General features: G+C 54.5%; 1 protein-coding gene across 2 annotated transcripts in view; it reads left to right on the top strand.

Moving 5' to 3' along the window:
* skiv2l (SKI2 homolog, superkiller viralicidic activity 2-like) overlaps positions 1-22,277 on the top strand; it is a 169,434-nt gene that overhangs the window by 95,966 nt on the left and 51,191 nt on the right. For both annotated transcript variants that reach the window (XM_041213086.1, XM_041213085.1), the window contains 3 exons: positions 1,656-1,770; positions 8,996-9,070; positions 9,503-9,556. In XM_041213086.1, the coding sequence (XP_041069020.1) occupies positions 1,656-1,770; positions 8,996-9,070; positions 9,503-9,556 (244 nt within the window). The remainder of the gene's footprint in view (positions 1-1,655; positions 1,771-8,995; positions 9,071-9,502; positions 9,557-22,277) is intronic.

Genomic DNA, 22,277 nt, shown 5'->3' with positions numbered 1-22,277 from the left:
AGGATAGCTATAATCTCTAAAATAATATAGATGGGTTGGTGGAGTGGGCGGTGAAGTGGCAGATGGATTTTAACATAGAGAAGTGTGAGGTCATACATTTAGGGAGGTCAAACAGTTACAGGGTTTACAAAATAAATGGGAATATGCTAAGAGGGGTAGAGGAAGTGAGAGATCTTGGTGTACAAGGTCCCTGAAGGCAGCAGTTCAAGTAGACAAGGTTGTAAAGGAGGCATATGGAATGGTCTCCTTCATTGGCAGAGGTATAGAATATAAAAGTAAGGATATAATGTTGGAATTGTGTAAAACACTGGTGAAGCCACAACTGGAGTATTGTGTGCAGTTCTGGTCACCACATTACAGGAAGGACGTAATAGCTCTGGAGAGAGTGCAGAGGAGGTTTACAAGAACGTTGCCAGGGTTAGAAAAGTGTATCTACGAGGAGAGGTTGGATAGGTTGGGGTTATTTTCTTTAGTACAAAGAAGGCTGAGAGGTGACTTGATTGAGGTGTACAAAATTATGAGGGAAATAGATAGACTGGACAGGATAAAATTATTTCCTTTGGTGGAGAATTCTAGAACCGGGGACATAGATTCAAAATAAGTGGCAGAAGGTGTAGGGGGGACATGAGGAAGAACGTTTTAAACAGAGGGTAGTGGGTGTCTGGAATTCACTGCCCAAGTTGGAGGTAGAGGCTGAAACTTTAAACTCTTTTAAAAAGTAGCTGGATCTGCACCTTAAGTGCTGTAAGCTGCAGGGCTATGGGCCGGGTGCAGGAAGGTGGGATTAGAAAGGATACCTGGGTGTCCTCAGGCTGGCATGGACAAGATGGGCCAAATGGCCTCCTGTGCTGTAACTTTCCTATGGTTCTATCATAGTGTCATCAGCAAATTTGGCAACCATCCCTTCACCCAAGCCATTTATATAAATTGTAAGCAGTTGAGGTCCCAGCACTGATCCCTGTGGCACACCGCTCATTACATTTTGCCAACCTGATCAGTTGCCAATGTCTTTTAGGGAATGAAATCTGCCATCCTTACCTGGTCTGGCCTATGTGTGACTCCAGACACAGCAACGTGGTTGACTCTTAACTGCGCTCAGGAGTAATTAGGGACGGGCAGCAAATGCGGGCCTAGATGGCAATGCCAATATCCCATAAGAAAAGAACAATAATAAGTGCAGACAAAGAGGCGATTCGATAGAGGTGTTTAAAATTATGAAGAGAAACTGTCTCCTTTGATTGAGGGGTGGATGACCAAAGGGACAGATTTAAGATGTATTGATAAAAGAACCTGAGGTGACATGAGAAAATAATTTTTTTTATACAAGCGCAGGAGAATGGGGCTAACTGGATAGACTTTGAAAGAACCTTTGAAAGAGCTCTGAAGAAAGGTTATACAGACCCTCTCCACAGATGCTGTCAGACCTGCTGAGTTTATCCAGCATTTTCTGTTTTGATTCGAAAGTGCCAGCACAGACTTGATGGGCCAAATGGCTCCATTCTGTGCTCTGTCAACGCATGATTCTGTTCCTGCTGTAACGGCATCTTGACAATGAGTGAACAATTGGGTGAATTTCCTGAGTGAACACATTACCCTGTGAAAAGCCCTGGATGGATTTTCCATGGAAGTTCTTTGTGCGTTTTCTTTCCTGACAGGTACTTCTGGATGATACGGGATTGTCGATAAAAAACTCCCTCTCTCTGCAGCGACCACCTGGCCCCCCGACGCAGTCTGTAAGAGGCAGTTCCACTAACTACCCATTCTGGCCAGGTACGGATTTCCAGTTCCCCATTGTTATACAAACATATATGAACATACAAACAAGGAGCAGGAGTAGACCTCTCAGCCCCTCGAGCCTGCTCTGCCATTTAATAAGATCATGGCTGATCTGATAGTAACCTGAAATTTGCATCCTGCTTACCCCCGATAACCTATCACCACCTTGCTTACCAAGAAATAGGCACCTCTGCCTTAAAAATATTCAAGGACTCTCTTCCTGAAAAGGTAGTGGAAACACTGTCCCTACTAAATACACTCTCACTAACCTTGATCATACTGATTCGCATTATAACACTGTCCCTATTAAATATACACCCCACTAACCTTCACCATATTAGCATACAGACATATATGAACATACAAACAAGGAGCAGGAGTAGACCTCTCAGCCCCTTAAAAGATCATGGCTGATCTGATAGTAACCTGAAATTTGCATCCCGCTTACCCCCCGATAACCTGTCACCCCCTTGCTTACCAAGAATCGATCCACCTCTGCCTTAAAAATATTCAAGGACTCTCTTCCTGAAAAGGGAGTGGAAGCAGAGTTCCAAAGACTCATGACCCTCTGAGTGAAAAAAATTCTCATCTCTTTTAAATTGGTGACCCCCTAATTTTACGCAGTGACCCCCAGTTCTAGTTCTCCCACAAGAGGACACATCCTCTCCACATCCACCCTGTCGAGACCCCTCAGGATCTTATATGTTTCAATCAAGTCGCCTCTTGCTCGTCTAAACTCCAACGGATACAAGCTTAGCCTGTCCAACCTTTCCTCCTAAGACAACCAATCTATTCCAGGTATTAATCTGGTGAACCTTCTCTGAACTGCTTCCAACACATTTACATCCTTTCTTAAATAAGGTGACCAGTACTGTACACAGTATTCCAATTGTGGTCTCACTAGTGCATAACTTGAATACTTTTGTATTCAATTCCCCTCACAAATGATAACATTCTATTGGCTTATTAGCTTTCCTAATTGCTTGCTGTACTTGCATGATTCATGCACTGGGACCCCCAGATCCCTCTGCACATCTCAGAGCTCAGCAATCTCTCACCATTTAGATAATATGCTTTCTTTTATTCTTTCTGCCAAAATATACAATTTTTCACATTTTCCCACATTATACTCCATTTGCAAGATCTTTGCCCACTCGCTTAACCTATCTGTTATTTACCTATTTTCCATTCAATTTGAGGGAGAGATGAATGGGTCTGAGACCATGATTTTAAACTTAAATAAGGGCAATTATGAGGGCATGAAAGTGACCTGGCTGAAGTGAATTGGCAAATTAGGTTAAGAGATAGGTCAATAGAGATGCAGTGGCTAATATTTAAGGGCATACTTCAGAATGCACAGAATAGATACATTCCAACGAGTAAGAAAAAGTCCAAGGGACGGATACACCATCCGTGGTTAACCAGAAAGTTTAAAGATAGTATCAAACTTAAAGAAAAAGCATACAATTGTGCAAATACAGGTGGTAGGTCAGAAGATTGGGCAGAATATAAGGGACAGCAAAGAATGACTAAAAGACTAATAAGGAGGGAAAAATTAAGAATAGGAGAGAAAGCTAGCCAGAAATATAAAAACAGATAGTAAAAGTTTTAATAAATATTTAAAAAAGAAATGAGTTAACAAAGTGAATGTTGGTCCTAGAGAAAGTGAGCCTGGAGAATTGATAATGGAAAACAAGGAGATGGCAGATGAATTGAACAGCTTAACATCAAAGGTTATTGCAGAAAATAAAAGTTCATGATATAGAGGGTAACAGATTGGCATGGTTACTTTTAGGGGGCCTGTACACAATTCCCACAAGTGACTTCTTGCCTTTACCATTTCTCATCTTTACCCAAACCGTTTCCACATCCTGGTTTCCTGAACTTAGGTCATTCATCTCTATTGAGACAATACCATTATTAACTAACAGAGCCACCCCTCCACCTTTTCCTTGCTTCTTGTCCTTCCTAAATATCCTGTACCCTTCAATATTCAGGTCCTAATCCATGTCCCCCTACAGTCAAGTCTCAGTAATGGCTATCGAATTGTAATTATTTATTTGTGTGTGCGCTCTCGGGTCATCTGTTTCGTTTTGAATACTGTGTGCTTCTAGTTTTATCCTTTTATTCTTTTTATAACCTCTAGCTTCACCTGTTGATTTACTGTTAGATTTGTACTGTCTATCCATTCCTGTCACGGTCTGTTTATCATTTCCCGTAATACTGCCTTTTTCTTTTGCCTTGTCTCTGATCTTTGACTTACCACATCTTCCCAAATTTGATCCCTTGCCCCCACTATTTAGTTTAAAACCCTCTCTACTTCCCTAGTCATGCAAGAACACCGGTCCCAGCAAAGTTTAGGTGTAGACCATCCCAACGGTACAGATCCCACTTTCCCAGTACTGGTACCAGTTTCCACACCACTCTGAGTCATGCATTCATCTCCCAAACCTGATTTGTCCTATGCCAATTTGCATGTGGCTCAGGTATTAATCCAGAGATTATGACCTTTGAGGTTCTGCTTCTTAATTTGGTGCCTAGGCCCTCATACTAACTATGCAAAACCTCCTCCTTTGTCCTGCCTATGTCATTGGTACCTGCATGGACCATGATGACTGAGTCCTCCCCCTCCCACTGCAAGTTCCTCTCCAGTTCCGAGCAAAAGCCCCAAACCTTGCCACCAGGCAGCAACATAGCCATTTGGACTTGCTCTTTGCTGCATAGAAGAGTGACAATCCCTCTGACTATACCATCCCCTATTACCACTACATTCCTTTTTGCTACCCCCACTTAAATGGCTTCCTGTGCCACAGTGGCATGGGCCAGTTAGCTCATCCGCCCTGCAGCCCCCACTCTTATCCAAACAAGCTGAAAAAACCTCAAACCTGTTGGACAATTGTAAAGGCTGAGGCTCCTGCCCTCTGAGTCCCCTTACCTGCCTCACTCGCAGTCACACTCCTGTCCCTGTCCACTGGCCAAATCAGAAGATCCTGTCCTAAGAGGTGTGACTGTCTCCTGGTACAAAGAACCCAGGTAACTTTCCCTCTCCTTGATGCGTCGCAGTGTCTGTCGTTCAGCCTCCAGCTTAGAAACTCTGAGCCAAAGCCGCTCAACTTCAAATGCTCACAGCAGACGTGTTTGCCCTGGATCAGTCTGGCATCCAGGAGCTCCCACATGCTGCAGCTTTGACACACCACCTGTCCTGATTCCCACTATAACGCTGGCCCTATTAAACAGACCCCCATTAACCTTCATCATACTGATTCCTGTTCTAAGACTGCCCCTATTGAACATACACCCCATTAACCTCCTTCATTCTGATTCCTGTTATATGGTGGCGTAGTGGTATTGTCACTGGACTAGTAATCCAGAGACTCAGAGTAATGCTCTAGGGACCTGCTTTGAATCCCACCATGAATTAAAAGACTATTAATGACCGTGAAACCATTGTCAATTGTTGTAAAAACCCATCTGATTCACTAATGTCCTTTCGGGAAGGAAATCTGCCGTCCTTACCTGCTCTGTCCCTTAACTCTCAAAGGCCTAGCAAGCCCCTTGGTTGTATTCAACAGTTAAAAAGTCAATAAAAAGAAATGAAACCGGATGGACCACCCGCCATCGACCTATGCCTATAAACGACAATGGCAAATCCAGCCCTATTGACCCTGCAAAGTCTTCCTTACTAACATCTGGGGTCATGGGTCAAAATTGCAAGAGCTGTCTCACAGCCTAGTCAAGCAACAGCCTGACATAGTCATACTCATGAAACCATACCTGACAGAGAATGTCCGAGACACCACCGTCACCATCCCAGCATAGGTGGCGGCACAGAGGTACACAGTTAGGAGGGAGTTGCACTGGGAGTCCTCAGCATCAACTCCAGACCCCATGAAGCCTCATAACATCAGGTCAAACATAGGCAAAGAAACCTCCTGCTGATTACCACATACCGCTCCCCCCATCCCCCCTCAGCTGCTGAATCAGTACTCCTCCAAGTTGAACATCACTTGGAGGAAGCCATGAGGGTGGCAAGGATGCAGAATGTAATCGAGTGGGGGACTTCAATGTCCATCACCAAGAGAGGCTCAGTCGCACCACCACAGACCGAGCTGGCCGAGTCCTAAAGGACATAGCTACTGGACTGGGTCTGCAGCAGGTGGTGATGGAACCAACAAGAGGGAAAAGCAGGCTTGACTCCATCCTCACCAACCTGCCACAGATCCATCTGTCCATGAGAGTATTGTTAGAAGTGACCACTGCACAGCCTTTGTGGAGACTAAGTTCTATCTTCACATTGAGAATACTCTCCATTGTGTTGTGTGGCAATATCACTGTGCTAAATGGGATAGATTTCGAACAGATCCTGCAGCTCAAAACTGGGCATCCATGAGGTGCTGTGGGCCACCAGCAGCAGCAGAATTGTATTCAACCACAATCTGTAACCCATGGCCTGACATATCTCCCACTCTATCGTTAACAGCAAGCCAGGGGTAAACCCTGGTTCTTTGAAGATTGCAGCAGGGCAGCACCAAGCATTCCTAAGAGTGAGGTGCCAACCTAGTGAAGCTACAATATAGGACTACTTGCATGCCAAACAGCATAAGCAGCAAGTGATAGACAGAGCTAAGTGATTCTACAACCAATGGGTCAGACCTAAGCTCTGCAGTCCTGCCACATCCAATCGTGAATGGCGGTGGACACTTAAACATCTCACTGGAGGAGGAGGCTTCACAAATATCCCCTTCCTCAATGATGGAGGATCCCAGCACATCAGTGCAAAAGATAAAGCTGAAGCATTCGCTACAAACCAGAGCCAGAAGTGCCGAGTGCATGATACATCTCGGCCTCCACTGGAGGTCTCCAGCATCACAGATGCCATTCGTCAGCCAATTCGATTCACTGCATGCGATATCTAGAAATGGCTGAAGGCACTGGATAGTGCAAAGGCTGTGGGTCCTGACAATATTCCAGGAACAGTACTGAAGACTTGTGCTCCAGAAATTGCTGCGCCCCAAGTCAAGCTGTTCGGTACAGCTACAACACTGGCATCTACCTGGCAATGTGGAAAATTGCCCAGGTATGTCCTGTGCGCAAAAAGCAGGACAAATACAACCTGGCCAATTACCACCCTATCATTCTATTCTTGGTCATCAGTAAAGTGATAGAAAGGGTCAACTTCATCAGTGCCATCAAGCTGCACTTGCTTAGCAATAACCTGCTCATTGATGCTCAGTTTGGTTCCGTCAGGGCCACTCAGCTCCTGACATAATTGTAGCCTTGGTCCAAACATGAACCAAAGAGCTGAACTCCAGAGGTGAGGTGAGAGTGACTGCCCTTGACATTAAGGCAGCATTTGACCGAGTGTGTCATCAAGGAGACCTAGCAAAACTGGAGTTGATGGGAATCAGGGGGAAAACTCTCCACTAGCTGGAGTCATACCTAGCACAAAGGAAGGTGGCTGTGGTGGTTGGAGGTCATTCATCTCCATTCCAGGACATCACTGCAGGAGTTTCTCAGGGAAGTGTCCTCAGCCCAACCATCTTCAGCTGCTTCATTAATGACCTCATCGTAAGGTCAGAAGTAAGGATGTTCGCTGATGATTGCAAAATGTTCACCATTTGCAACTGCTCAGCTACTGAAGCAGTCCCTGTCCAAATGCAGCAAGACCTGGACAATATTCAGGCTTGGACTGATAAGTGCCAGGCAATGATCATCTCCAACAAGAGAGAATCTAACCATCAGCCCTTGACATTCAATGGCACCACCATTGCTGAATCTCCCACTATCAACATCCTGGGGGTTACTATTGACCAAAAACTGAACTGGACTAGCCGCATAAATACTGTGGCTACAGGAGCAGTTAAGAGGCTAGGAATTCCACATAAGTAACTCGCCTCCTGACTCCCCAAAGCTTGTCCACCATCTACAACGCACAAGCCAGGAGTGTGATGGAATACCCTCCACTAGCCTGGATGAGTGCAGCTCCCACAACATTCAAGAAGCTCAACACCATCCAAGATAAAGTAGCCAGCTTGATTGGCACCTCTTCCATAAACATTCGCTCCCTCCACCGCTGACGAGCAGTAGCAGCAGTGTGTAACATCTACAAGTGGCGCTGCAGGAACTCACCAAGGCTCCTTAGGCAGCACCTAGCATACCCATGACTGGTAGCATCTAAAAGGACACGGGCAGCAGACATATGAGAACATCACCACCTGCAAGCTCCCCATCAAGCCACTCACCACCCTGACTTGGAACTATATCGCCATTCCTTCACTGTCGCTGGGTCAAAATCCTGGAACTCTCTTCCAGCACTGTGAATGTACCTACACCACATGAACAGCAACGATTCAAGAAGGCAGCTCACCACCACCTTCTCAAGGATAATTAGGGGTGGGTAATAAATGCTGGCCTAGCCAGCGATGCCCACATCCCATAAATGAATAATAAAAAGACACACACCCTAATAGCTATCATCATATGATTCCTGTTATAACAGTATTTCTATTAAACACACTCCCACTAACCTCCTTCATCCTGATTCCTCTTATAACACTGTCCTTTGTTTATGACATTCACACCTCACTATTCACCAATTGGTTCACACCATCCAGTACACATGTGAGACATATGTATACCTGCCACCTTTTGTTATGCTTTCTCAGGCATAATACACACCTGATCACATGAAAACTATCCCAGAAATGCTGGAGATCTGGGCAAGGAAAAGGAATCGTAAAACAAGATGCATCTTCCCCAAGTACGAAGCCCATTATTTTATGTCCACATAATAATAGCGCCAGACATCATTTATCCTTTCCAAAAAAACCAAAATGGTCAGGATCTTTCCTAACCTGGGGGGGAGGTCCAGAACTAGGGGCCATCAATCAAAAATAGTCACCAATAAATCCAATCGGGAATTCAGGAGAAATTTCTTCAGCCAGAGGGCTGTGAGAATATGGCACACGCTCCCACAGGGCGTAGTTGAGGCAGATGGCGTGGATACATTTAAGGGGATTCTCAATTAAAAACACGAAAGACAAAGAAATAGAAGGATATGCTGGAAGGATGGGAGGATTGTGCGGTGCACCAAAGCCCCAATTTCAATCTATCGGGCCAAATGTCCTGTTTCTGTGCTGTAAATTCTATGAAAACCTATGTATGAAATTAATTTACTCTCTCATTTTCTGTCTTTCTCCCTCTCCTCACCCGTCTCTAGGGGGCATGGATGAGCCAAGTTTGGATATGATTAAGTCAATGGGAGAATTTGAAGAAAGCATTGACTTTGAGAAGGGTAAGTGTTTCCTAGTCCTAGTTTGAATGGTGCCTTCCTGTTTGTGGTTAGAAACATAGAAAATAGGAGCAGGAGTTTGCCATTCAGCCCTATGAGCCTGCTCACCATTCAATATGATCATGGCTGATCCTCTATCTCAACGCCATACTCCTGCTCTCTCCCCATACCCCTTGAATCCTTTAGTGTCTAGAAATCTGTCTACTTCCTTCTTAAGTATATTCCGCCTTCGGTGTTAGAGAATTCCACAGGTTCACCACCCTCTGAGTGAGGAACTTCTCCTCATCTCAATCCTAAATGGCCTTTGAGAAGGATAAGTGTTTCTAAGCCCAGATTTCAATGGCACTTGCAGTCTGTATCCACTTACTCCCAGCCACTCAGTAACTCAACGTTTGTGGACAGCTATTAAATATCCTGCTTGTGTATTTTTTTCAGATTTACTGACTGTGCCTCCAGGTTGGAAAAAAGGAATGGACTTCAAAGAAACAGGTAACCACTTGGAACTAAGAGTGCGTTTAGTCTGCAGCCGTTTCAAAAGGGAAATGAGAGTGGCCTTCCATTTATACAGTGCCCTTCACATCTTCAGGGATCCCAAAGTGCTTCACAATTACTTTTAAAGTCACTGGTATTTCTAGGCAAGCACAGTGATCAGTTTGTGTTGCTTTTGCTAGTGTTTGGGGGAGGTTTGCTAGTCATGACAACTCAAGTCCTAAATGTCCACTTGACAAGAAAGGCAGGGCCTCTATTTAGCTTAACACTCCCACAGTACTGCATGCGTGGTTCAGCCTAGAATATGTTGATTTGATAGAATATAATGTAGGGAAGTGTCTTTTACATTAAGAATAGGAAAGCAGAGTATCTTTGGAAAGACATGTAACTTGTAAATGTTGATGTTCAGAGAGTCTTTAGGAATTAGGAAGGCAAATTAGCCTTTATTACAAGGGGATTGGAGTATAAGAATAAGAAAATCTTGCTGCAATTGTACAGGGCTTTGGTGAGACCAGAACAGGAGTTCTCTGTACAGTTTTGGTCTCTGTATGTAACAAAAGATATACTTGCCTTGGAAACGCAGAGTGAACATACACTAGATTGGTTCCTGGGATGAGAAGGTAGTCGGATCATGAGAGGTTGAATAAGTTGGGCCTATGCAGTATTCCCTGGAGTTCGGAAGAGCGAGAGACGATCTCACTGAAGGGTACAAGACCCTGAAGGAGCCTGAAAAGGTTGACACAGAGAGGATGTTTCTCTTGTCTGGGGAATCTTTAACATGGGTACCCAGTCTCAGGATAAAGGGTCAATCATTTAGGACTGAGATGAGAAGCAATTTCTTCACTCAGAGTTGTGAATCTTTGGAATTCTCTACCCCAGAGGGTTGTGGATGCACCATCTTTGAATGTATTTAAGGCAAGGATAGACGGATTTTTGATCTTTCGAAGAATTAAGGGAAATGAACAGCAGGTGGCCAAGTGGAGTTGAGGCAGATGATCAGCCATGCTCATATTGAATGGTGGAGCAGGCTCAAGGGGACAAATGGTCTACCCCTGGTTCTTATGTGCTCCAATCCTGGAGCGGGCCTGAACCCAAAAGCTTCTGGCATAGCTGAGAATGCAACCCAGCATTTATTGCCCTTGAGAAGGTGGTGGTGAGCTGCCGCCTTGAGCAGCTACAGTCCACCTGATGCAGGTACACCAACAGTGCTGTTGGGAATATCATTCCAAGTCAGGATGATGTGTGGCTTGGGTGGGGTAATTGCAGGTGGTGGTGTTCTCATGCATCTGTGGGTCCTTCTAGCTGGTTGGGGTCACTGGTTTAGAAGGTGCTTTCGAAGGACCCTTGGTGAGTTGCTTCAGTGCATCTTGTAGAGGCTACACACTGCTGTCACTGGGTGTCAGTGAATGTTTAAGGTAGTGGATGGGATGCCAATCAAATGGACTGCTTTGTTCTGCTTCCTGTGTTGAGCTTCCTGTGTTGCTGGAGCTGTATCCATCCAGGCAAGTGGAGAGTATTCCATCACACTCCTGGCTTGCGCCATGTGTGCGGTGGACAGACTTTGGGGAATCAGGAGGTAAGTTACTCCCAACAGAATTCCCAGCCTCTGACCCGCTCTTGTAGACACAGCATCTATATAGTTAGTCCAGTTCAGTTTCTGTGTATTGAATAAAGGCAGCTATTATTGGCTCTCTCACTCTCTCTCTCTCTCCCCCCCCGACACACTCTTCCCCTTTTCTCTTTCTCTCCCTTTTTCTGTCTCTCTCACTTCCCTTTCTGTCTCTCTCTCTCACTTCCCTTTCTGTCTCTCTCTCACTTCCCTTTCTGTCTCTCTCTCACTTCCCTTTCTGTCTCTCTCTCTCTCTCTCTCTCTCCCTTTGTCTTTCTCTCTCTCTCTCTCCCTTTGTCTCTCTCTCTCTCTCTCTCTTTGTCTGTCCGTCTCTCCCTCTCTCTCTCTCTCCCTTTGTCATGCTCTCTCGCTCGGTCCCTTTCCTGGCCGCGCGCTCTCTCTTCCGCTCGCTCTCTCTCCCTCCCCCACGCTCTCTCTCCCTATCTTTCGGTCTCTCTCTCCTGCTCTCGCTCTCTCTCTCCCGCTCTCGCTCACTCTCTCTCGCGCTCTCTCTCCCGCTCTCGCTCTCTCTCTCCCGCTCTCGCTCTCTCTCTCCCGCTCTCGCTCTCTCTCCCGCTCTCCCGCTCTCGCTCTCTCTCTCCCGCTCTCGCTCTCTCTCCCGCTCTCGCTCTCGCTCTCGCTCTCCCGCTCTCGCTCTCTCTCCCGCTCTCGCTCTCTCTCTCCCGCTCTCGTTCTCTCTCTCCCGCTCTCGTTCTCTCTCTCCCGCTCTCGCTCTCTCTCTCCCGCTCTCTCTCTCTCTCTCCCGCTCTCGTTCTCTCTCTCCCGCTCTCTCTCTCTCTCTCCCGCTTTCGCTCTCTCTCTCTCCCACTCTCGCGCTCTCTCTCTCTCCCGCTCTCGCGCTCTCTCTCTCTCCCGCTCTCGCGCTCTCTCTCTCTCCCGCTCTCGCTCTCTCTCTCTCCCGCTCTCGCTCTCTCTCTCTCCCGCTCTCGCTCTCTCTCTCTCCCGCTCTCGCTCTCTCTCTCTCCCGCTCTCGCTCTCTCTCTCTCCCGCTCTCGCTCTCTCTCTCTCCCGCTCTCGCTCTCTCTCTCTCTCTCTCTCCCGCTCTCGCTCTCTCTCTCTCTCTCTCTCCCGCTCTCGCTCTCGCTCTCTTCTCTCTCTCTCGCTCTCTCTCCCGCAGTCTCGCTCTCTCTCTCCCGCTCTCGCTCTCTCTCTCCCGCTTTCGCTCTCTCTCTCCCGCTCTCGCTCTCCCGCTCTCCCTCTCTCTCCCACTGTCGTCTGCTCTCTCTCTCTCCCGCTCTCTTCTGCTCTCTCTCTCTCCCCTGCTCTCTCTCTCCCGCTCTCGCTCTCTCTCTCCCGCTCTCGCTCTCTCTCTCCCGCTCTTGCTCTCTCTCTCCCACTCTCGCTCTCTCTCTCCCGCTCTCGCTCTCTCTCTCCTGCTCTCGCTCTCTCTCCCGCTCTCGCTCTCCCGCTCTCCCTCTCTCTCCCGCTGTCTTCTGCTCTCTCTCTCTCCCGCTCTCTTCTGCTCTCTCTCTCTCCCCTGCTCTCTCGCTCTCGCTCTCTCTCTCCCGCTCTCGCTCTCTCTCTCCCGCTCTCGCTCTCTCTCTCCCGCTCTCTCTCCCGCTCTCCCTCTCTCTCTCCCGCTCTCCCTCTCTCTCTCCCGCTCTCCCTCTCTCTCTCCCGCTCTCCCTCTCTCTCTCCCGCTCTCCCGCTCTCCCTCTCTCTCTCCCGCTCTCCCTCTCTCTCTCCCGCTCTCGCTCTCACTCTCTCGCTCTCGCTCTCTCTCTCTCGCTCTCTCTCTCCCGCTCTCGCTCTCTCTCTCCCGCTCTCGCTCCCTCTCTCCCGCTCTCGCTCTCCCGCTCTCCCTCTCTCTCCCGCTGTCCTCTGCTCTCTCTCTCTCCCCTGCTCTCTCTCTCCCGCTCTCGCTCTCTCTCTCCCGCTCTCGCTCTCTCTCTCCCGCTCTCGCTCTCTCTCTCCCGCTCTCGCTCTCTCTCTCCCGCTCTCCCTCTCTCTCTCCCGCTCTCGCTCACTCTCTCCCGCTCTCGCTCTCTCTCTCCCGCTCTCTCTCTCCCGCTCTCGCTCTCTCTCTCCCGCTCTCGCTCTCTCTCTCCCACTCTCGCTCTCTCTCTCCCGCTCTCGCTCTCCCGCTCTCCCTCTCTCTCCCGCTTTCTTCTCTCTCTCCTGCTCTCTTCTGCTCTCTCTCTCTCCCCGCTCTCTCTCTCCCGTTCTCGCTCTCTCTCTCGCGCTCTCGCTCTCTCTCTCGCGCTCTCGCTCTCTCTCTCCCGCTCTCGCTCTCTCTCTCCCGCTCTCGGTCTCTCTCCCCTGCTCTCTCTCTCCCGCTCTCGCTCTCTCTCTCCCGCTCTCGCTCTCTCTCCCGCTCTCGCTCTCTCTCTCCCGCTCTCGCTCTCTCTCTCCCGCTCTCGCTCTCTCTCTCCCGCTCTCGCTCTCTCTCTCCCGCTCTCGCTCTCTCTCCCGCTCTTGCTCTCTCTCCCACTCTCGCTCTCTCTCTCCCGCTCTCGCTCTCTCTCCCGCTCTTGCTCTCTCTCTCCCGCTCTCGCTCTCCCTCTCTCTCCCGCTCTCTTCTGCTCTCTCTCCCGCTCTCTTCTGCTCTCTCTCCCGCTCTCTTCTGCTCTCTCTCCCGCTCTCTTCTGCTCTCTCTCCCGCTCTCTTCTGCTCTCTCTCTCTCCCGCTCTCGCTCTCTCTCCCTGCTCTCGCTCTCTCCCTCTGCTCTCCTCTCTCTCCCTCTCTCTCCCTCTCTCTCCCTCTCTCTCCCTCTCTCTCCCTCTCTCTCCCGCTCTCTCCCGCTCTCTCCCGCTCTCTCCCGCTCTCTCCCGCTCTCCTTCTCTCTCCCGCTCTCCCTCTCTCTCCTGCTCTCTCTCTCTCCCGCTCTCCCCTGCTCTCGCTTTCTCTCCCGCTCTCGCTCTCTCTCCCGCTCTCGCTCTCTCTCCCGCTCTCGCTCTCTCCCCCGCTCTCGCTCTCTCCCACTCTCGCTCTTTCCCGCTCTCCCTCTCTCTCCCGCTCTCCCTCTCTCTCCCGCTCTCCCTCTCTCTCCCTCTCTCTCCCTCTCTCTCCCGCTCTCTCCCGCTCTCTCCCTCTCTCTCCCTCTCTCTCCCTCTCTCTCCCTCTCTCTCCCTCTCTCTCCCTCTCTCTCCTGCTCTCTCCCGCTCTCTCCCGCTCTCCTTCTCTCTCCCGCTCTCCCTCTCTCTCCTGCTCTCTCTCTCTCCCGCTCTCCCCTGCTCTCGCTTTCTCTCCCGCTCTCGCTCTCTCTCCCGCTCTCGCTCTCTCTCCCGCTCTCGCTCTCTCCCCCGCTCTCGCTCTCTCCCACTCTCGCTCTCTCCCGCTCTCCCTCTCTCTCCCGCTCTCCCGCTCTCCCTCTCTCTCCCTCTCTCTCCCTCTCTCTCCCGCTCTCTCCCGCTCTCTCCCGCTCTCTCCCGCTCTCTCCCGCTCTCTCCCGCTCTCTCCCGCTCTCTCCCGCTCTCTCCCGCTCTCTCCCTCTCTCTCCCACTCTCTCCCTCTCTCTCCCGCTCTCCCTCTCTCTCCTGCTCTCCCTCTCTCTCCCGCTCTCCCTCTCTCTCCCGCTCTCCCTCTCTCTCCCACTCTCTCTCTCTCTCCCGCTCTCTTCTGCTCTCTCTCTCCCGCTCTCCCTCTCTCTCCCGCTCTCTTCTGCTCTCTCTCTCCCGCTCTCGCTCTCTCTCCCGCTCTCGCTCTCTCTCCCGCTCTCGCTCTCTCTCCCGCTCTCGCTCTCTCTCCCGCTCCCGCTCTCTCTCCCGCTCCCGCTCTCTCTCCCGCTCTCGCTCTCTCTCCCGCTTTCCCTCTCTCTCCCTCTCTCTCCCTCTCTCTCCCTCTCTCTCCCGCTCTCTCCCTCTCTCTCCCTCTCTGTCCCTCTCTGTCCCTCTCTGTCCCTCTCTGTCCCTCTCTGTCCCTCTCTGTCCCTCTCTGTCCCTCTCTGTCCCGCTCTCTCCCGCTCTCTCCCGCTCTCTCCCGCTCTCTCCCGCTCTCTCCCGCTCTCTCCCGCTCTCCCTCTCTCTCCCCGCTCTCCCTCTCTCTCCCGCTCTCTTCTGCTCTCTCTCTCCCGCTCTCCCTCTCTCTCCCGCTCTCTTCTGCTCTCTCTCTCCCGCTCTCGCTCTCTCTCCCGCTCTCGCTCTCTCTCCCGCTCTCGCTCTCTCTCCCGCTCTCGCTCTCTCTCCCGCTCCCGCTCTCTCTCCCGCTCTCGCTCTCTCTCCCGCTCTCGCTCTCTCTCCCTCTCTCTCCCTCTCTCTCCCTCTCTCTCCCTCTCTCTCCCGCTCTCTCCCGCTCTCTCCCTCTCTGTCCCTCTCTGTCCCTCTCTGTCCCTCTCTGTCCCTCTCTGTCCCTCTCTGTCCCTCTCTCTCCCGCTCTCTCCCGCTCTCTCCCGCTCTCTCCCGCTCTCTCCCGCTCTCTCCCGCTCTCCCTCTCTCTCCCGCTCTCCCTCTCACTCCCGCTCTCCCTCTCTCTCCCGCTCTCCCTCTCTCTCCCGCTCTCCCTCTCTCTCCCTCTCTCTCCCGCTCTCTCCCGCTCTCCCTCTCTCTCCCGCTCTCCCTCCCTCTCCCGCTCTCCCTCTCCCTCCCGCTCTCCCTCTCCCTCCCGCTCTCCCTCTCTCTCCCGCTCTCCCTCTCTCTCCCGCTCTCCCTCTCTCTCCCGCTCTCCCTCTCTCTCCCGCTCTCCCTCTCTCTCCCGCTCTCCCTCTCTCTCTCCCGCTCTCGCTCTCTCTCCCGCTCTCCCTCTCTCTCCCGCTCTCGCTCTCTCTCTCCCGCTCTCGCTCTCTCTCTCCCGCTCTCGCTCTCTCTCTCCCGCTCTCGCTCTCTCTCTCCCGCTCTCGCTCTCTCTCTCCCGCTCTCGCTCTCTCTCTCCCGCTCTCGCTCTCTCTCTCCCGCTCTCGCTCTCTCTCCCGCTCTCCCTCTCTCTCTCCCGCTCTCCCTCTCTCTCTCCCGCTCTCCCGCTCTCCCTCTCTCTCTCCCGCTCTCCCTCTCTCTCTCCTCTCGCTCTCGCTCTCTCTCTCTCGCTCTCTCTCTCTCGCTCTCTCTCTCTCGCTCTCTCTCTCTCTCTCTCGCTCTCTCTCTCCCGCTCTCGCTCTCTCTCTCCCGCTCTCGCTCTCTCTCTCCCGCTCTCGCTCTCTCTCTCCCGCTCTCGCTCTCTCTCTCCCGCTCTCGCTCCCTCTCTCCCGCTCTCGCTCTCTCGCTCTCCCTCTCTCTCCCGCTGTCTTCTGCTCTCTCTCTCTCCCCTGCTCTCTCTCTCCCGCTCTCGCTCTCTCTCTCCCGCTCTCGCTCACTCTCTCTCGCGCTCTCTCTCCCGCTCTCGCTCTCTCTCTCCCGCTCTCGCTCTCTCTCTCCCGCTCTCGCTCTCTCTGTCCCGCTCTCGCTCTCTCTCCCGCTCTCGCTCTCTCTCCCGCTCTCGCTCTCTCTCTCCCGCTCTCGCTCTCTCTCCCGCTCTCGCTCTCTCTCCCGCTCTCGCTCTCGCTCTCGCTCTCCCGCTCTCGCTCTCTCTCCCGCTCTCGCTCTCTCTCTCCCGCTCTCGCTCTCTCTCTCCCGCTCTCGTTCTCTCTCTCCCGCTCTCGTTCTCTCTCTCCCGCTCTCGCTCTCTCTCCCGCTCTCGCGCTCTCTCCCGCTCTCGCGCTCTCTCCCGCTCTCGCGCTCTCTCCCGCTCTCGCGCTCTCTCCCGCTCTCTCTCTCTCTCCCGCTTTCGCTCTCTCTCTCTCTCCCGCTCTCGCGCTCTCTCTCTCTCCCGCTCTCGTGCTCTCTCTCTCTCCCGCTCTCGCTCTCTCTCTCTCCCGCTCTCGCTCTCTCTCTCTCCCGCTCTCGCTCTCTCTCTCTCCCGCTCTCGCTCTCTCTCTCTCTCTCTCTCTCCCGCTCTCGCTCTCTCTCTCTCTCTCTCTCCCGCTCTCGCTCTCGCTCTCTCTCTCTCTCCCGCTCTCGCTCTCTCTCTCCCGCTCTCGCTCTCTCTCTCCCGCTCTCGCTCTCTCTCTCCCGCTCTCGCTCTCTCTCTCCCGCTCTCGCTCTCTCTCTCCCGCTCTCGCTCTCTCTCTCCCGCTCTCGCTCTCCCGCTCTCCCTCTCTCTCCCGCTGTCGTCTGCTCTCTCTCTCTCCCGCTCTCTTCTGCTCTCTCTCTCTCCCCTGCTCTCTCTCTCCCGCTCTCGCACTCTCTCTCCCGCTCTTGCTCTCTCTCTCCCACTCTCGCTCTCTCTCCCGCTCTCGCTCTCTCTCTCCTGCTCTCGCTCTCTCTCTCCCGCTCTCGCTCTCCCGCTCTCCCTCTCTCTCCCGCTGTCTTCTGCTCTCTCTCTCTCCCGCTCTCTTCTGCTCTCTCTCTCTCCCCTGCTCTCTCGCTCTCGCTCTCTCTCTCCCGCTCTCGCTCTCTCTCTCCCGCTCTCGCTCTCTCTCTCCCTCTCTCTCTCCCGCTCTCCCTCTCTCTCTCCCGCTCTCCCTCTCTCTCTCCCGCTCTCCCTCTCTCTCTCCCGCTCTCCCGCTCTCCCTCTCTCTCTCCCGCTCTCCCTCTCTCTCTCCCGCTCTCGCTCTCACTCTCCCGCTCTCGCTCTCTCTCTCTCGCTCTCTCTTTCCCGCTCTCGCTCTCTCTCTCCCGCTCTCGCTCTCTCTCTCCCGCTCTCGCTCCCTCTCTCCCGCTTCTCGCTCTCCCGCTCTCCTCTCTCTCCCCGCTGTCTTCTGCTCTCTCTCTCTCCCCTGCTCTCTCTCTCCCGCTCTCGCTCTCTCATCTCCCGCTCATCGCTCTCTCTCCTCTCCCGCTCTCCTCTCTCTCCCCCGCTCTCCTCTCTCTCCCCCCTCCCTCTCTCTCCCGCTCTCCCTCTCTCTCTCTCTCTCCCGCTCTCTCTCTCCCGCTCTCTCTCTCCCGCTCTCGCTCTCCCGCTCTCGCTCTCTCTCTCCCGCTCTCGCTCTCTCTCTCCCACTCTCGCTCTCTCTCTCCCGCTCTCGCTCTCCCGCTCTCCCTCTCTCTCCCGCTTTCTTCTGCTCTCTCTCCTGCTCTCTTCTGCTCTCTCTCTCTCCCCGCTCTCTCTCTCCCGTTCTCGCTCTCTCTCTCGCGCTCATCGCTCTCTCTCTCGCGCTCTCGCTCTCTCTCTCCCGCTCTCGCTCTCTCTCTCCCGCTCTCGGTCTCTCTCCCCTGCTCTCTCTCTCCCGCTCTCGCTCTCTCTCTCCCGCTCTCGCTCTCTCTCCCGCTCTCGCTCTCTCTCTCCCGCTCTCGCTCTCTCTCTCCCGCTCTCGCTCTCTCTCTCCCGCTCTCGCTCTCTCTCCCGCTCTTGCTCTCTCTCCCACTCTCGCTCTCTCTCTCCCGCTCTCGCTCTCTCTCCCGCTCTCGCTCTCTCTCCCGCTCTTGCTCTCTCTCTCCCGCTCTCCCTCTCTCTCCCGCTCTCTTCTGCTCTCTCTCCCGCTCTCTTCTGCTCTCTCTCCCGCTCTCTTCTGCTCTCTCTCTCTCCCGCTCTCGCTCTCTCTCCCGCTCTCGCTCTCTCTCCTGCTCTCGCTCTCTCCCTCTCTCTCCCTCTCTCTCCCTCTCTCTCCCGCTCTCTCCCGCTCTCTCCCGCTCTCTCCCGCTCTCTCCCGCTCTCTCCCGCTCTCTCCCGCTCTCCTTCTCTCTCCCGCTCTCCCTCTCTCTCCTGCTCTCTTCTGCTCTCTCTCTCTCTCCCGCTCTCCCCTGCTCTCGCTTTCTCTCCCGCTCTCGCTCTCTCTCCCGCTCTCGCTCTCTCTCCCGCTCTCGCTCTCTCCCCCGCTCTCGCTCTCTCCCACTCTCGCTCTCTCCCGCTCTCCCTCTCTCTCCCGCTCTCCCTCTCTCTCCCGCTCTCCCTCTCTCTCCCGCTCTCCCTCTCTCTCCCTCTCTCTCCCTCTCTCTCCCTCTCTCTCCCGCTCTCTCCCGCTCTCGCTCTCTCTCCCGCTCTCTCCCGCTCTCTCCCGCTCTCTCCCTCTCTCTCCCTCTCTCTCCCTCTCTCTCCCGCTCTCTCCCGCTCTCTCCCGCTCTCTCCCGCTCTCCCTCTCTCTCCCGCTCTCCCTCTCTCTCCCGCTCTCCCTCTCTCTCCCGCTCTCCCTCTCTCTCCCGCTCTCCCTCTCTCTCCCACTCTCTCTCTCTCTCCCGCTCTCTTCTGCTCCCTCTCTCCCGCTCTCCCTCTCTCTCCCGCTCTCTTCTGCTCTCTCTCTCCCGCTCTCGCTCTCTCTCCCGCTCTCGCTCTCTCTCCCGCTCTCGCTCTCTCTCCCGCTCTCGCTCTCTCTCCCGCTCTCCCTCTCTCTCCCGCTCCCGCTCTCTCTCCCGCTCTCGCTCTCTCTCCCGCTCTCCCTCTCTCTCCCTCTCTCTCCCTCTCTCTCCCTCTCTCTCCCGCTCTCTCCCTCTCTGTCCCTCTCTGTCCCTCTCTGTCCCTCTCTCTCCCTCTCTCTCCCGCTCTCTCCCGCTCTCTCCCGCTCTCTCCCGCTCTCTCCCGCTCTCTCCCGCTCTCTCCCTCTCTCTCCCGCTCTCTCCCGCTCTCCCTCTCTCTCCCGCTCTCCTTCTCTCTCCCGCTCTCCCTCTCTCTCCCGCTCTCCCTCTCTCTCCCATTCTCTCTCTCTCTCTCCCGCTCTCCCTCTCTCTCCCGCTCTCCCTCTCTCTCCCTCTCTCTCCCGCTCTCTCCCGCTCTCCCTCTCTCTCCCGCTCTCCCTCCCTCTCCCGCTCTCCCTCTCCCTCCCGCTCTCCCTCTCCCTCCCGCTCTCCCTCTCTCTCCCGCTCTCCCTCTCTCTCCCGCTCTCCCTCTCTCTCCCGCTCTCCCTCTCTCTCCCGCTCTCCCTCTCTCTCCCGCTCTCCCTCTCTCTCCCGCTCTCCCTCTCTCTCCCGCTCTCCCTCTCTCTCCCGCTCTCCCTCTCTCTCCCGCTCTCCCTCTCTCCCTCTCTCTCCCGCTATCCCTCTCTCCCGCTCTACCTCTCTCTCCCGCTCTCCCTCTCTCTCCCTCTCTCTCCCACTCTCTCTCTCTCTCCCGCTCTCTTCTGCTCTCTCTCCCGCTCTCCCTCTCTCTCCCGCTCTCTCCCGCTCTCGCTCTCTCCCGCTCTCTCTCTCTCCCGCTCTCTCTCTCTCCCGCTCTCTCTCTCTCCCGCTCTCGCTCTCTCTCCCGCTCTCGCTCTCTCTCCCGCTCTCGCTCTCTCTCCCGCTCTCGCTCTCTCTCCCGCTCTCGCTCTCTCTCCCGCTCTCGCTCTCTCTCCCGCTCTCGCTCTCTCTCCCGCTCTCGCTCTCTCTCCCGCTCTCGCTCTCTCTCCCGCTCTCGCTCTCTCTCCCGCTCTCTCTCCCGCTCTCGCTCTCGCTCTCTCTCCCGCTCTCCCTCTCTCTCCCTCTCTCTCCCTCTCTCTCCCTCTCTCTCCCGCTCTCTCCCGCTCTCTCCCTCTCTGTCCCTCTCTGTCCCTCTCTGTCCCTCTCTGTCCCTCTCTGTCCCTCTCTGTCCCTCTCTGTCCCTCTCTGTCCCTCTCTGTCCCTCTCTGTCCCTCTCTGTCCCTCTCTCTCCCTCTCTCTCCCGCTCTCTCCCGCTCTCTCCCGCTCTCTCCCGCTCTCTCCCGCTCTCTCCCGCTCTCTCCCGCTCTCTCCCGCTCTCTCCCGCTCTCCCTCTCTCTCCCGCTCTCCCTCTCTCTCCCGCTCTCCCTCTCTCTCCCGCTCTCCCTCTCTCTCCCGCTCTCCCTCTCTCTCCCGCTCTCTCTCTCTCTCCCGCTCTCTTCTGCTCTCTCTCTCCCACTCTCCCTCTCTCTCCCGCTCTCTCTCTCCCGCTCTCTCTCTCTCCCGCTCTCTCTCTCTCCCGCTCTCGCTCTCTCCCCGCTCTCGCTCTCTCCCGCTCTCGCTCTCTCCCGCTCTCGCTCTCTCCCGCTCTCGCTCTCTCCCGCTCTCGCTCTCTCCCGCTCTCGCTCTCTCCGCTCTCTCTCTCTCCCGCTCTCGCTCTCTCTCCCGCTCTCGCTCTCTCTCCCGCTCTCGCTCTCTCTCCCGCTCTCGCTCTCTCTCCCGCTCTCGCTCTCTCTCCCGCTCTCGCTCTCTCTCCCGCTCTCGCTCTCGTTCTCTCTCCCGCTCTCGCTCTCTCTCCCGCTCTCGCTCTCGCTCTCTCTCCCGCTCTCGCTCTCTCTCCCGCTCTCGCTCTCTCTCCCGCTCTCGCTCTCTCTCCCGCTCTCCCTCTCTCTCCCTCTCTCTCCCTCTCTCTCCCTCTCTCTCCCGCTCTCTCCCTCTCTGTCCCTCTCTGTCCCTCTCTGTCCCTCTCTGTCCCTCTCTGTCCCTCTCTGTCCCGCTCTCTCCCGCTCTCTCCCGCTCTCTCCCGCTCTCTCCCGCTCTCTCCCGCTCTCTCCCGCTCTCTCCCGCTCTCTCCCGCTCTCTCCCGCTCTCTCCCGCTCTCTCCCGCTCTCTCCCGCTCTCCCCGCTCTCTCCCCGCTCTCTCCCGCTCTCTCCCTCTCTCTCCCGCTCTCTCCCGCTCTCTCCCGCTCTCTCCCGCTCTCTCCCGCTCTCCCTCTCTCTCCCGCTCTCCCTCTCTCTCCCTCTCTCTCCTGCTCTCTCCCGCTCTCCCTCCCTCTCCCGCTCTCCCTCTCCCTCCCGCTCTCCCTCTCTCTCCTGCTCTCCCTCTCTCTCCCGCTCTCCCTCTCTCTCCCGCTCTCCCTCTCCCTCCCGCTCTCCCTCTCCCTCCCGCTCTCCCTCTCCCTCCCGCTCTCCCTCTCTCTCCCGCTCTCCCTCTCTCTCCCGCTCTCCCTCTCTCTCCCGCTCTCCCTCTCTCTCCCGCTCTCCCTCTCTCTCCCGCTCTCCCTCTCTCTCTCGCTCTCTCCTGCTCTGTCTCTCCCCCGCTCTCCCTCTCTCCCGCTCTCCCTCTCTCTCCCGCTCTCCCTCTCTCTCCCGCTCTCGCTCTCTCTCCCGCTCTCGCTCTCTCTCCCGCTCTCCCTCTCTCTCCCTCTCTCTCCCTCTCTCTCCCTCTCTCTCCCTCTCTCTCCCGCTCTCTCCCTCTCTCTCCCTCTCTGTCCCTCTCTGTCCCTCTCTGTCCCTCTCTGTCCCTCTCTGTCCCTCTCTCTCCCGCTCTCTCCCGCTCTCTCCCGCTCTCTCCCGCTCTCTCCCGCTCTCTCCCGCTCTCTCCCGCTCTCTCCCGCTCTCTCCCGCTCTCTCCCGCTCTCTCCCGCTCTCTCCCGCTCTCTCCCGCTCTCTCCCGCTCTCTCCCGCTCTCTCCCTC

The sequence above is a fragment of the Carcharodon carcharias genome, chromosome 19 (genome assembly GCF_017639515.1).
Source record: "Carcharodon carcharias isolate sCarCar2 chromosome 19, sCarCar2.pri, whole genome shotgun sequence".
NCBI lineage: Eukaryota > Metazoa > Chordata > Chondrichthyes > Lamniformes > Lamnidae > Carcharodon > Carcharodon carcharias.
This window is presented reverse-complemented; position numbering and strand designations above follow the sequence as displayed.